The sequence below is a fragment of the Scyliorhinus torazame genome, chromosome 22, assembly GCF_047496885.1.
Source record: "Scyliorhinus torazame isolate Kashiwa2021f chromosome 22, sScyTor2.1, whole genome shotgun sequence".
NCBI lineage: Eukaryota > Metazoa > Chordata > Chondrichthyes > Carcharhiniformes > Scyliorhinidae > Scyliorhinus > Scyliorhinus torazame.
In genome coordinates, this window is record NC_092728.1 from 91,252,675 (window position 1) to 91,267,482 (window position 14,808).

Here is a 14,808-nt window from a genome sequence, read left to right on the forward strand (position 1 = left end):
CCGACACCCCAAATATGGCCTCCCGGGGGCCCGTGTCCAGTTTCACGTGCACCACTTTAGAAATTACCTCCTTCCAGAAATCCTCTAGCTTTGGACAGGACCAAAACATATGAACGTGATTAGGCCCCCCCCCCCCCCCCCCGGCAACGTTCACACACATCTTCTACTCCTTCAAAGAATCGGCTCATCCTCGCCCTCATGAGGTGTGCTCTGTATACCACCTTCAGCTGTATCAGCCCCAACCTCGCACACGAGGTGGAGGCATTCACTCTCCGGAGCACCTCACACCAGAACCCCTCCTCCATATCCTCTCCCAACTCTTCCTCACACTTTGTTTTGATCCCGTCCAGTGGTGACTTCTCCTCTTCCAAAATAGCCCTAGATGGGCTAGTCCTTTTAACGTTCCTTGTCCTGCCCCTACTATTTTTGTACAGTGTCATTATCTGATACAGGCCCTAGATTTCTCTGCCTATCACTTTTCTTATTCTCTTTGCTGTCTTTTTCTCATGTTCCTGATTTCCCCCTGCTCTGAATCCTGACATAGGTCCCTACCCCACGGGATTAATGATCTAGAGACAATGGGCTGGATTCTCCGCAGCCCCGCGCCGAAATCACATTTGGCGGAGAATCAACGTCCCCGACCGGATAGCGACCGGCGCCGCTCCGGCGATCCTCTGGGTCCCGGAGAATCGCCCGGCCATCAATCAAGCCGCGCGGCTGGGGGGCCATTGCCAGAGGCCCTCCCAGTGATACTCCGATCCCGACCGTCCGATTTCCCGATGGCATGGTTCTAACCATGTATGGCCGGTCAGGACTCTTGTGCGGCGGCTGCGGACTCAGTCCGCGACTGCCCTGGTGGGGGACGGGGGGTGACACCTTATGGGCAGCCAGGGCAGCAATCGGACCGATCCGATATAGGGTCACGGGGCCAATCGGGGGGGGGCCTTGTTTCTTGGTGATGGTCCGCGGTCCGAGTCTGCCATGGCGCTCGGCACGGCTGCTGGAGGCCGCCGCCATGCGGGGGCCCGTATCTGCAGCCAAAGCTGCATAAAGCACCCCGGTCGCTGCTAACCCCCCTGCAGGTAAGTAAATAGCTCTTTATTTTTTGCAGGAAACTGGGGAGTGAAACACCACCGGTTTTAACATCAGCGTGGGGACATAGCCCCATTTTTGGAGAATCCAGCCCGGTATTTATGATCTGATAACATGAGTTTAATCTCAACTCAATAATTGAGGAATTTAAATTTGGTTAATTAAATAAATCTAGACTAAAGAGATAGAATCAGTAATAGTGATCATGAAACCTGCGGATTATCATAATAACTCACCTGATTCACTAATTACCATTGGGGGAGTAAATTTGTCATGCACATCTGGTCTGGCCTCTGTGTGGCTCCAGATCCACAACAATATGCCTGACTCTTAACGTTTTAATTTAATAATTAGGAATCGGCAGTAAATACTGACTTGTACATCTCTCCTGCATTTAAAAAAGGAAGCTGTTTACTAGTATTATTATTTAACTTTCAGGTAATTTAAGTGAGATGGAAGATTTGATTCATGAAATCACTGCTCTCAGAAATGCCCTTGGTGATCATAGTGACTACATTACTAGTATGACTGATCCATTTAAAAGAAGAGGATACTGGTACTTTGTGCCATCACCAAATGTAAGAAATCTGCTAATCTATCTATGCTTTCTCCTCGTCAACGGTGAACTTTTCATGATTTTAGTATGTATTGTATTAATGAGTTGGAAGGATTTAATTTCTAATTAAATTTGCTATTAGCAGAATGGGCCCTATTGATTTAAGGGCCTAGACCTTTGGCTTTGGACATAATTGTTTGATCCAGTACATATCACATCTGTAATGAAAAGTGTTTCCTTCTCCCCTCCTGAGTTTCGCCTCTGTCTAATTTACGTATTACCAAATACAAAATCTGCTATCAACCAGTGCAATCAAGCAGTGTTTACAAAAACTTCTTTTTTTTAAATGATTTATAAAGAATGCCTTAGTATGTTTTAAGACTGGTAACTCGGTTAAGTTTGATAAGGACTGAAAATGGGTTTATCAAAAAATAAGCATTTACGACTTAAGGTGGTGGCTATGAAGGAGTAAGTCGCACATTTGGTGGCTCTCGCTCTGGTCGGACTTTTGGACCTTTTCTCCCGATTTTCTACCGGACTTGAATTGTAAAACTGATGGCAGAGGCAATTGTGTACTGAATTCCCACATCGGTGCATGGAGAGAAGGACTAGAAGTGTCGTAAAGGCAGAAACAGAAAGACAGAGAAGGCTTGGGCTGAAGCTGCAGCAGGAGACAGCATGGCGGAGGACCGGACCTCTGGTTTGTCGACCCAGCGGTCAACGGAGCAGCTGATGCAAGTTGATCAGGAAGGCTTTGCTAAGCAGAAATGGGACTGCTTGGACCCGATAAAAAAGTCGATTGAGCGGCTGGAGCTTAGATTGGACGCCCAAGATCGGGCGATCCAGAAAGTAGAGAAGGCGCTGGCTGAGCAGGAGGAACATCAAACTGCGGTGGAGTTGGAGGTGGGAATGCTGAGAGACCTGTAGAAAAGGCTCCTGGAGAAGGTGGAAGACCTAAAGAATAGGTCCCGCCGGCAGAACTTGAGAATCGTTGGGCTCCCGGAGGGGTCCCAAGGAGCGGACGCCGGGACATACATAGCGGGTATGTTTGAGAAGCTGCTGGGGGAGGGGACATTCTCCTGACCCTTGGAGTTGGACAGGGCTCGCAAGGAAGCCGCGAATGGGAGACCCCCCCGAGAGCAATGGTGGTGAGATTCCACAGGTTCTTGGATAAGGAGCACATTCTACAGTGGGCGAAGCAGACATGGAGCTGTAAATGGGACAACAGTATCTTGCGGGTTTACCAAGACCTGAGTGTGGAGGTGGCCAGGAGAAGAGCAGGCTTCAACCAGATTAGGTCGATCCTTTTTAAGAAAAAGGTGAAGTTCGGACTGTTGTATCCGGCCCGTCTCTGGGTCACGCATGAGGAACAGCACTTTTATTTTGAGTCGCCTGAGGACGCGCTGGACTTCGCGAAAAGGAAAGGACTGGTGGTGGACTGAGAACTTTTGAACTTTGCTGCAAAGTTCTTGTTTTTTTTTTTTGTTTGTTTTTCTGTTTTTTTTTATATGTTTCTCGTTTTTCGTTTTGTGGAAGCTGCTTGTAATGCCTTTTGCGGTAGAGCTGAGTGAGTTAAGGTTTTCATTTGCATTGTTGGGGGATGGAGATATGCTTGTTTAGATCTTGGTGTTTTTCTGTCGGGAAATTGTGTGGAGATTGATGTTGGAGTATGTTTGTATGAGCAGGGGGGGGAGAGTGGGGAGGGAACAATAGGTGGGAGACTATCCGGCACCAGGGATGGGGGCCACCACGCTAGTTGAGCGGGCTAGCTCACGGAAGCGCAGTGGGGGGGGGGGGAGTGCGTATGTTCGGTTTATTATAGGGGTTGGGTTACAGAGTGCTGTGACAAGAGGGGGAGGGGGTGTAAATGTTCTGCTGACGAGGGAGGGACTTGAGCTAAGGGACAGAGAGGAGGTTGGGGACGGACCGGTGGAGGCGCGGAGCATGGGCTGGAGGTGGGTCCTCAAAAGGGGATGGCTGATCGGCGAGGGGGGGGGGCAATGAGCCCCCCTAAATAGGCTGATCACCTGGAATGTTCGAGAGTTAAATGGGCCGATCAAGAGGGCACGTGTGTTCGCGCATCTTAGGGGACTGAAGGCGGACGTGGTAATGTTGCAGGAGACGCACCTAAGAGTAACTGACCAGATTAGATTGAGGAAAGGCTGGGTCAGTCAGGTCTTTCACTTGGGACTAGATTCAAAGACTAGAGGGGTCGCGATCCTGATCAATAAGCGGGTGGTGCTTGAAGTGGGTAGAATAGTCTCGGATGTGGGAGGTCGGTACATTATGGTCAGTGGGAAACTGGAGGGGGTGCAGGTGGTATTAGTAAATGTGGATGCGCCAAATTGGGATGATGTGGAGTTTATAAAGAGGATGCTGGGGAAGATACCGGCCCTGGATTCGCACAAGTTGGTCATGGGAAGAGACTTCAACACAGCTATTGACCCTGGCTTGGACCGGTCAAGCTCGAAAACGGGCAGGGTGAGTTCTCCTTCTACTCACACGTGCATAAAGTGTAATCCCGGGTTGATTTCTTTATTTTGATCAGGGCCTTACTGGCAGGGGTGGTGGACACGGGGTACTCGGCGATCACAATCTCAGACCATGCTCCGCACTGGGTTGACCCGCAGGTTACTAAAGACAGTAACCAGCGCCAGCAATGAAGGTTAGATGTGGGACTTTTGGCTGACGAAGGGGTGTGTGAGCGGCTGAGGAAATATATTCGGAACTACCTGCAGGTCAACGACACGGGCGAAATTTCAGCAGCGGTGGTCTGGGAAACACTGAAGGCGGTGGTCAGAGGGGAGCTGATCTCGATACGGGCCCATAGGGAGAAGGTGGACAGGGCAGAGACGGACTGACTGGTAAAGGAGATACTACAGATCGATAGGAGGTATGCGGAGACCCCAGAGGCAGGGCTTTTAAGGGAACGGCAGAGGCTACAGGCATAGTTTGGCTTGTTAACCACAGGGAGGGCGGTGGAGCAGCTGAGAAAAGCGAGGGGGGACGATCTATGAGCATGGAGAGAAGGCCAGCAGAATGCTTGCACAGCAGCTTCGAAAGGGGGAGGCAGTCAGGGAGATAGGGAAAGTAAATGATGGAGATGGGACCTGGTTGGAGATTCAGCAGGGGTGAATAAGGTGTTTAGAGATTTCTGCATTAGGCTGTTCAGGTCGGAACCCCCTACGGGACTAGAGGGGATGAGGCACTTCTTGAGGGGTTGAATTTCCTAAAGGTGGACGGGAAGCTGGTAGAAGGGCTGGGGCCCCAATCTGGTTGGAAGAGATAGTGGAGGATCTGAAGGCTCTGCAGTCGGGTAAAGCCCCGGGGCCAGACGGGTACCCAGTGGAGTTTAATAGAAGGTTCTCTGGGATATTGGGGCCAGTGTTGATGAGGATGTTCAATGAGGCAAGGGAAAGATGGGTGCTGCCCCCGACGATGTCACAGGCCACGATTTCGCTGATTCTGAAGTGGGACAAGAACCCGGAGTTGTGTGGGTCCTACAGGCCGATTATCATAGATTATCATAGAATTTACAGTGCAGAAGGAGGCCATTCGGCCCATCGAGTCTGCACCGGCTCTTGGAAAGAACACCCTACCCAAGGTCAACACCTCCACCCTATCCCCACAACCCAGTAACCCCACCCAACACTAAGGGCAATTTTGGACACTAAGGGCAATTTATCATGGCCAATCCACCTAACCTGCACATCTTTGGACTGTGGGAGGAAACAGGAGGACCGGGAGGAAACCCACGCACACACGGGGAGGATGTGCAGACTCCGCACAGACAGTGACCCAAACCGGAATCGAACCTGGGACCCTGGAGCTGTGAAGCAATTGTGCTATCCACAATGCTGCCGTGCTGCCCAATATCCCTGTTGAATGTGGATGCCAAATTGCTGGCCAAAATTTTGTCCTCCAGGATTGAGGATTGTGTTCCGGACGTTATGGGGAGGTTCAGACGGGGTTTGTTAAGGGTAGGCAGTTGGTGGCCAATGTAACAAGGTTGTTAAACGTGATCATGTTTCCCCCGGAAGCTAGGGAGGTGGAGGTAGTGATCGCAATGGATGCAGAAAAGGCTTTTGATCGGGTAGAATGGGATTATCCGCGGGAGGTACTGGAACAGTTTGGATTTGGGCAGGGCTTTATTGACTGGGTCAGGTTGCTGTATCAGGCTCCTGTGGCGAGCGTACAGACGAATAGGACAACATCGGGCTATTTTAGACTGCACCGGGGGATGAGACAGGGATGCCCCCTCTCCCCACTGTTCGCGCTAGCTATAGAGCCGTTGGCAATTGCTCTGGGAGCCACGAGGGGCTGGTTGGGGGGTGGGGTGGAGCAAAGAGTCTCGCTCTATGCAGACGACCTGCTTCTGTATATATCGGACCCAGTAGAGGGGATGGAAGAAATCATGAGGATTCTAGGGAAATTTGGCCAGTTTTCGGAGTATAAACTAAATATGGGGAAAAGTGAAATGTTTGCGGTCGAGGCTAGGGGACAGGAGAGGCGATTGGGGGAGCTGCCGTTTAGATTAGTAGAGGGAAGCTTTAGGTACCTAGGCATTCAAGTGGCGTGGAAATGGGACCGGCTGCATAAATTAAATCTGACCCGACTCGGAGACCAAATGAAGGATGATTTTCGGAGGTGGGACGTGCTTCTGTTGTCACTGGCTGGGAGGGTGCTGACGGTGAAGATGACGGTCCTCCTGTGATTCCTGTTTGTATTTCAGTGTCTCCCCATCTTTATTCCGAGGTCCTTTTTTAAACGGGTCAGCAAAGTGATCACTGGCTTTGTTTGGGTGGGCAAGACCCTGCGGGTAAGGAAAGTGATGCTTGAGCAGAGTCGGGGAGAGGGCGGGCTGGCGCTGCCAAATTTTAGTAACTATTACTGATCGGCGAATATAGCCATGATCAGGAAGTGGGTGGTGGGGGAGGGCTCGGCATGGGAGCGTATGGAGGCGGCTTTGTACAAGGGCACCAGCCTGGGGGCGTTGGTAACTGCGCCTCTGCCATTCCTGCGGCACGGTATTCCATCAGCCCCGTAGAGGTGGCGGCCCTGAGAGTCTGGGGGCAATGGAGGAGACGTGGGAGCAAAGGGAGCATCGTCTGGTCCCCAATCAGTAATAATCACCGGTTTGCCCTGGGAAGTATGGATGGGGGGGTTCCGGATATGGCGGAGAGCAGGGATTGAGCGGATGGGGGACGTGTTTATAGAGTGGAGCTTTCCGAGCCTGAGGGCGCTGGAGGAGAAGTTTGAGTTGGCGAGGGGAAACAAATTCAGGTATTTGCAGGTGCGGGACTTCCTACATAAACAGGTGTCAACCTTTCTGCTCCTACCGCTAAGGGGGATTCAGGATAGGGTAGTTTCCAGAGGGTGGGTAGGAGAAGGGAGCATCTCTGACATTTACAAGGAATTTGTGGGGTCAGAGTAGACGCAGACCGAGGAGCTGAAGCGCAAGTGGGAGGAGGTGCTGGGAGGAGAGATCGAGGATGGTCTATGGGCGGACGCGTTGCGTAGAGTCAACGCATCCACAACATGTGCCAGGCTCAGCCTGATACAATTCAAGGTCGTTCATCGGGCTCACATGATAGTGGCCCGGATGAGCAGATTCTTTGGGGTGGAAGACGTGTGCAAAATGTGCGCAAGGACCAGCGAACCATGTCCACATGTTCTGGATATGTCCGAACCTTAGGGGATTTTGGCAGGGGTTTGCAGATGTCATGTCCACGGTGTTAAAAACCGATTTTCGGGATGTCAGAAGACCCGGGAATCCAGGAGGAGAAAGAGGCAGAAGTTCTCGCCCTTGCTTCCCTGGTAGCCCGGAGACGGATACTATTAGCTTGGAGGGACTCAAAGCCCCCGAAGTCGGAGACCTGGCTATCTAGCTATCGGACATGGCTAGCTTTCTCTGTTTGGAGAAAATCAAGTTTGCCTTGAGAGGGTCACTGTTAGGGTTCGCCCGGAAGTGGCAACCGTTCGTCGACTTCTTCGCGGAAAATTTGTCGTCAGCAGAAAGGGTTAGTTTAGCTTAGAGTAGGGGTTTAATAAAGGTGGGACCTGTAAGGAAGGGAGACGGCTTTTACACTATGTTTATAGTTTCATGTACATTGTTTATTTTGTTGTTGTTACAATACCAAAAATACCTCAATAAAATGTGTGTTTTAAAAAAAAGCATTTAGCGGGTGGCACAGTGGTGCAGTGGCTAGCACTGATGACTCACGGCGCCGAGGACCTGGGTTCAATCCTGGTCCTAGGTCACTGTCCATGTGGAGTGTGCGTATTCTTCCCGTTTTTGTGTGGGTCTCACTTCAACAACCCAAAGACGTGCAGCGTTGGTGGATTGGCCACACTAAATGCCTCTTAAATCTAAAATAAAATAAGCATTGAAATCCATGTCAATCCATCACCAATAAATAACTCAATTTGAAATGACTGAAAATAACTTTTCAAACAATAAACTATTTTCTGATTAATCACAAATCCGGCACCGTTTCTCATTGGAATCGATTGTGTTCCACGTGGTGCCGGTGGTTAGCCCCTTAATGATTTAACACGCCATACTAAACAATAAATGCCCAAACACATCAACTTACAAGCACAATTTCAGCTCTTCAGGCATACCAAGCAGAACACTACTGCTTCAAAGGTGTACCTTTGCCCCAACTCCCCACAGCACAAAGTTACCAACATTCGGTTGCCTTTTAAAATCTTCAGCGCATCTTTTCAGATCTTTTTAACCACTAAAGCTTCTCCTGAGCCCATTTAAGGTTCTCTCTATAGCCTTTTCTCTAATTGCAGCCTGTCTCTTTTCTGACCCCTATCTTCTTTCTTTACTTGGAACTTCCTTTTTGGACTTCACCCTGTTCGCTCACCCCCGTTCAGAACCTCTTTGACTGAGTACATGATCCATTTAGTTCACTTTTTAAAAAATCGTCAAAGAATTTGTTGTTAAAAGGACAGGAGGAATTTGCAAAACTCAGGATAGATCGTACACTGGAACTGAAGTTTACAAGATGCCTCTGGGCACCTTTTGGTTGCTTGGGGGACAAGGGTATCCATCTATTTTAGATTGCACCATAGCCGTGCTTCCTACCATTTCCCACAACCTACCTGTGAGAGTTGGCATTCTCAACACTGACTAATGTAGAAAAAAACAAAAGGAGGGAACATCTGTCAGTGGAGCAAAATCTGCAAGTTTCCCTGTCACCAATTCTTCCCCAGGTCAAGAGATTCTGCTCACAGAGGCAGACCCAGGTATCACACTAATGCTGCAAGTAAGATGCCGGCCACAGTGTTTCCTTCATTTGTGTTTTGATCGGATTCATATGCTTTTAATTAAATTTTTTGAATGGGTGAGAAGAAACTTAACCTTTTTGATTACGTGGCAAATATGAACTTTTACATTGAGAAATGTCAGCTTTAAAAAAACTGAACAGTTGTTTTTAATGGTAAATACTTCAAATTGTCTACATTTTCACTGAAAGTATATTGTATTTAATATGCAGCTGGTGATAAAACGTTCATTGTTAACTGCGTAAAATAACGAAAATTGTATTAGATGGTGGCTTGACGTGTTTTCAGATAAAAAGCTTTTGCTGGAGGGCAGTTCTGATGAAGAAAATAAGAGTGCGCCTCAATTGTTTTCATAGTATAAAGGTGTACCATGGCATGAAAAAGGTTGGGATCCACTGGGATAATCAGTTTTTATTTCCTGGTTTTCTGTTTGGGAGTATCCTTTATTAGGGGCGTCTTTAGCACAGTGGGCTAAACAGCTGGCTTGTAATGCAGAACAAGGCCAGCAGCGTGGGTTCAATTCCCGTATCGGCCTCCCCGAACAGGCGCTGGAATGTGGCGACTAGGGGCTTTTCACAGTAACTTCATTGAAACCTTATTGTGACAATAAGTGATTATTATTATTACATAACTGGATGCTTAGCCTGCTTGATGACATCACTGCTGGATGTGGGAGATTCATACCGTTGGCGTCAAAGTGAGATTAACATCAGGAAAGATGTATCTATGTCAGAGAAATCGATAGATCTTTGTGGGTATCTTTGAGTTCAGCAGTGGGTGCAGTCACTTTATCCCTTACTCTAAAATCTAGGCTGTCCTTGTTTTATATCACCAGGTTAAAGTCCTACAGTTTTGTTTTGAATCACTAGCTTTCGGAGCACTGCTCCTTTATCAGGTGAATGAAGAGGTGGGTTCCAGAAACATATATATATAGACTGTTAATATATATATATATATATATATATATATATATATAATGTTTCTGGAACCCACCTCTTCATTCACCCGAGGAAGGAGCAGTGCTCCGAAAGCTAGTGATTCGAAACAAACCTGTTGGCTTTTAACCTGGTGTTGTAAGACTGCTTACTGTGCTCACCCCAGTCCAACGCCGTCATCTCCACATCTTGTTTTATATGTGGTTATAATCATATCACCTCATCACTGACTACAAATGACCAAGTTATTGATCTCAAAATCTGAAATGCAGATGTACAACTAACCAAAATTTAATGTGTTCTCTATAGTTCCATATTAAGTTTCCCAACTTTTTTTTAATCAGACTAATCATTTGATGGTATTTGGTACTAACTTGACTATAAGAAACTCTTATTTACTAATCAACATTGATTTTCTGGGACTGCCAGTTTGTGTACATACAGTTCGATTCTGTAGATCCTGTCGTAGACTTGTAATGTAACCAATATTTAAATGATAATGGGTTTTCTTCCACCTTTTTATTTTAGCCATCAAGCCTGCTGTCTCAAAATAATCACACAAAAGACTCTGGATTCAGCTCACATTATCAAGTTCCACCATCTCCTGGTCAAGGACCAATTCCTAAAAGAAGAGATAAAATGGAATGTTCACCACCAGTTCATCGAGGCTATTGGGTTTACTCACCAATCAGACGTTCGTCACACAAGACTCGTACCCAAACAGGTACAGAACATGGGAGATAAAAGGATGGCTCTATTGATTTAAGGGCCTAGACCTTTGGCTTTGGGCATAATTGTCTGTTCCAGTACATATCGTGGGCTGGATTCTCCGGCGGCAGGATGCTCCGTTTTGCCGGCAGCCTGGGGGTTTCCCGAATACGTTGGGCTGCCCCACAATGGGAACGCCATTGACCAGCTGGGGTAACGGAGCATCCCGCCGGTGGGGTGAAACAGAAATGCAGCGCGGCGGGGAGGAGAATCCAGTCCCGTATCTGTGTTGAAAATCCATCTCCCCTCCTGAGTTTCTGCTCAGTCTTATTTACGTATCACCAAATACAAAATCTGCTTTGAACCAGCAAAATCAGGCAGTGTTTTAAAAAATATTTTTTTTTTTTTTAAATGCTTTATAAAATTTCCTTGGTATTTTTTAAGAGTGGTAACTCAGTTCGTTTGATGAGGACAGCTGAAAATGGGTTTATCAAAAAATAAGCATTTACCGGGCGGCACGGTGGCGCAGTGGCGAGCATTGATGATTCAAGGCGCCGAGGACCTGGGTTCAATCCTCGACGTGGGTCACTGTTCATATGGAGTGTGCATAATCTCCCTGTTTCTGTGTGGGTCTCATCCTCACAACCCAAAGTTGTGCAGGGTAGTTGGACTGGCCACACTAAATGCCCCTTAAGACTAAAAAAAAATAAGCATTTAAACCATGTCAATCCATCACCAATAAATAACTCAATTTGAAATAACTGAAAATAACTTTTCCTGCTTAATCATGAATCCGGCACCATTTCTCATTGGAATCGACTGTGTTCCACATAGCACCGTTGTTAGCCCTTTAATGGTCGCTGAATTGGACCAGGTGTGGTGCCAGTTTGCTGTCGTCGAAGTCCACAAATCCTGCCCCGGCGTCAATACTTGGGGCTGGATTCTCCACTGGCGGGTTTCTCAGGGACAATGGGAAACCCCATTGGCTGGCTAGTGAGACGAAGAATCCCACTGCCGGCGGGGGGCTCCGCACCAGTTTTCTGGTGCGGCGGGACGGAGAATCCCGCCGTTTGTCTGAGAAACACAGAATCCCGCTGCATGTTATTTCTGCTGGGTAAGGCCATGATATTTGACCGGTATCAAAGAAAGATTCATAACCCAGGAAGAATCTTTAGAAAAGTAACTAAAACATTGTTGTTATTAAGTGTTCTTGTCCGGTGGCGCGGTGGTTAGCACTGCTGCCTCACAGCGTCGAGGACCCGAGTTCGATCCCAGCCCCGGGTCCCTGTCCGTGTGGAGTTTGCGCATTCTCTCCGTGTCTGCTGGGTCTGACCCCCACAACTCAAAGATGTGCAAGGTAGGTGGATTGACCACACTAAATTGCCCCTTAATCGGAAAAAAAAGAATTGAATACTCTAAATTTTGAAAAAAAAAGTGTTTTTGCCTGAGTTTTTACCAATGGTGCAAATAATGTATTTTGGTGTCCAAACATTTTTAAAGGTTGTTGTTGCATTTTTATAGAAAATAATTAGTTTTATTTTATGTGGTGGGTTTAGGCCTGATAAAGCAAGCAATATATTAGATGGTTTGCAGCCATTTTGGGTGATTGTAAAATAAGTCTTTTGTAATTTACAGGAGATGGTGAAGATAGTGGGACTGAGAGTGATGATTGTGGCATGCCAGAGCAACCATTTGCAGCCCCACCAAGCTCAGTTATTTATACCATGTACCCTGATGGTACACCTGTGCCACAAGGTACCGTGGTATATGGCCCACCTCCAACAGCAGCAGCCAATGTTGGATCTGATCCTTCAAGCACAATTATCTACGGACCTCCACCATCTGGAGCACAAGTTGTTTATGGACCTCCTCCTGCCAACTTTACTGTCCCTCTTATTCCGGCTGGTGTTCTGCACTGCAATGTCCTGGAGCACCATGACCTGGTAAGACTTTTGACACCCGTGCTGTGAATTCATAGAATCCCTGCAGTGCAGAAGGAGGCCATTCAGCCCATCAAGTCTGCACCAACCCTCTGAAAGAGCACCCTACCTCGGCCTGCTCGCCCGCAACCCCACCTTACTGCACATCTTTGTGGTAAGGAACTAAACTTGCCGGCAACGCTGAAATTGACCCCAGCAGGGCGGCATGTGGCGCAGTGGTTAGCACTGGGACTGCGGTGCTGAGGACCCGGGTTGAATCCCAGCCCTGGGTCACTGTCCGTGTGGAGTTTGCGCATTCTCCAGGTGTCTGCGTGGGTTTCATCCCCACAACCCAAAGATGTGCAGGGTAAGTTTATTGACCACACTAAATTGCTCCTTAATTGGAAAAAAAATAATTGGGTACTAAATTTATAAAGAAAAAAGGAATTGACCCCAAATTCCTAGCGCTGTGAGGCAGCAGTGCTAATCACTGTCAGCGTGCTGCCCATCAACGGAGCATTCCCAAAGCTGTTTTCAGCTATTCTGATCAGAAGCTTAAAAACCTTTGTAAATAAACCTCTGAAAACATAATATATAGAAGGCCGGGTTTTGTAGTAATATTGTTAGCATTCCTTCATCTATGGGTGCAGTTTTCCCACAGCATTGCATTGAGCCGATCGCGAATCGCCAGACTCATTATGTCCGGCGCGATCTTGATCATGCCCTCGCTGGGCATGATCCAGATAATCATATTTAAATGAGCCATTAAGCTAATTTAAAAATACAGCCTCAAACAGGCTGCACATACTCCCAGCTCCCAGGAGAAATGGCCAAACCGGTGAGGCCTCACCCAGGCGCAGATTAGTACAGGTCTCCACAAACAGAGACCTGGCATGATGGTCAAGTGGGGAGCTCAAAGGACATTGGAGCACCCCCAGTAGTCGGGAACAGGGCAAGGCAGTGTCCTCACACTAACCTTTAGTGATGTGGAGAGATTGCCCCTTCAGCGGTCGGCGGTTGGGGTTTACACGTTCAGCCGCTTGTTTCCCGGCACTCGAGATGTGCAGGTTAGGTGTCATTGCCAAGGTGCCAGGCTGGCAGTGCCAGGGTACCCAGGTGGCACCTGCAGTGCCAGGGCACCACCCTGCCCAAAGGACATGCAGCTGGGGGGCTCCAATCGCCTTGGAGACCCCCACAAGTGCCGTTGCGTATGATCCCCATTTGTAGGGACCAGTACCAAACGGCGCTCGCCCGAGGTCTCCGAGGCGGCACGATAGCACATTGGTTAGCACAGTTGCTTCACAGCTCCAGGGTTTCCAGGTTCGATTCCCGGCTTGGGTCACTGTTTGCGGAGTCTGCACGTTCTCCTCGTGTGTGCGTGGGTTTCCTCCGGGTGCTCCGGTTTCCTCCCACAGTTCAAAGATATGCAGGTTAGGTGGATTGTCATGCTCAACTTACCTTAGTGCCCATAAAGGTTAGGTGGGTTACTGGGTTATGGAAATAGGGTGGAGGTGTGGGCTTAGGTAGGGTGCTCTTTCGAAGGGCCGGTGCAGACTCGATGGGCCGAATGGCCTCCTTCTGCACTGTAAATTCTATGATTGAATCCCAAAGCCTCAGTATCGTGGGAATCTGCATATTAGAGTAAGGCTTGGTGCCTCGCTCTAATATGCTGATTTGCTAAAAGGTCCCATTGTGGCGGGACTCCCTTTGCAAAGTCTCGCGAGATTCTGTTGAATCTCATGAAGAGTTGAGAGCCGGGTAGACCCCGGGAGTGGGGTCTCCCAACTTTCACCGGCCACGCTGCGCGCGTGGCAAGCTGCTTTTCTAGCGCAGCCTGGCCGGGGGACCGGGCCCTAAGTGTGGGATTTACCAGTGGGGAAACTCCCCAAGCTCAGTGGCTGAATACCGGTCTGGACCTCAGCAAAAAAACCGTCATGAATCACCCCGCCAAACCCGTCCAAAATGACACTTGGGACGTAGTTTAACACCACCCTCCCTCAAAACGGCCAACTCACCTGTTAGGGGGTCTTAGAGGGTCCCCCCCCCACCCATTCCCGGGCCGGTCTCCAGCATGGGCGAAGTGCCACCTGTGCAGCCTGGCAGTGCCAAGCTGGCACCCGGGTAGCACTGCCATGGTGCCCAAGTGGCACTGCCAGGCTGCCAGGTTGACACTACCATGGTGTCCAGGTGGCATCAGCAGTGTCAGGGTGCCACTCTACCCATAGGTCAACGACCCGGGGTCCTCCAATTGTCTGGGAGGTACCCCCAAGTGGCGTTCCGCCTGGTCCCTGTTTGTGGACAC

At 48.7% G+C, this 14,808-nt stretch overlaps 1 protein-coding gene across 3 annotated transcripts in view; it reads left to right on the forward strand.

The window, feature by feature from the left end:
- The window catches only part of cntrl (centriolin), a 202,457-nt gene that overhangs the window by 108,055 nt on the left and 79,594 nt on the right, over window positions 1–14,808 (forward strand). For all 3 annotated transcript variants that reach the window (XM_072488558.1, XM_072488560.1, XM_072488559.1), the window contains 3 exons: window positions 1,531–1,670; window positions 10,408–10,603; window positions 12,223–12,530. In XM_072488558.1, the coding sequence (XP_072344659.1) occupies window positions 1,531–1,670; window positions 10,408–10,603; window positions 12,223–12,530 (644 nt within the window). The remainder of the gene's footprint in view (window positions 1–1,530; window positions 1,671–10,407; window positions 10,604–12,222; window positions 12,531–14,808) is intronic.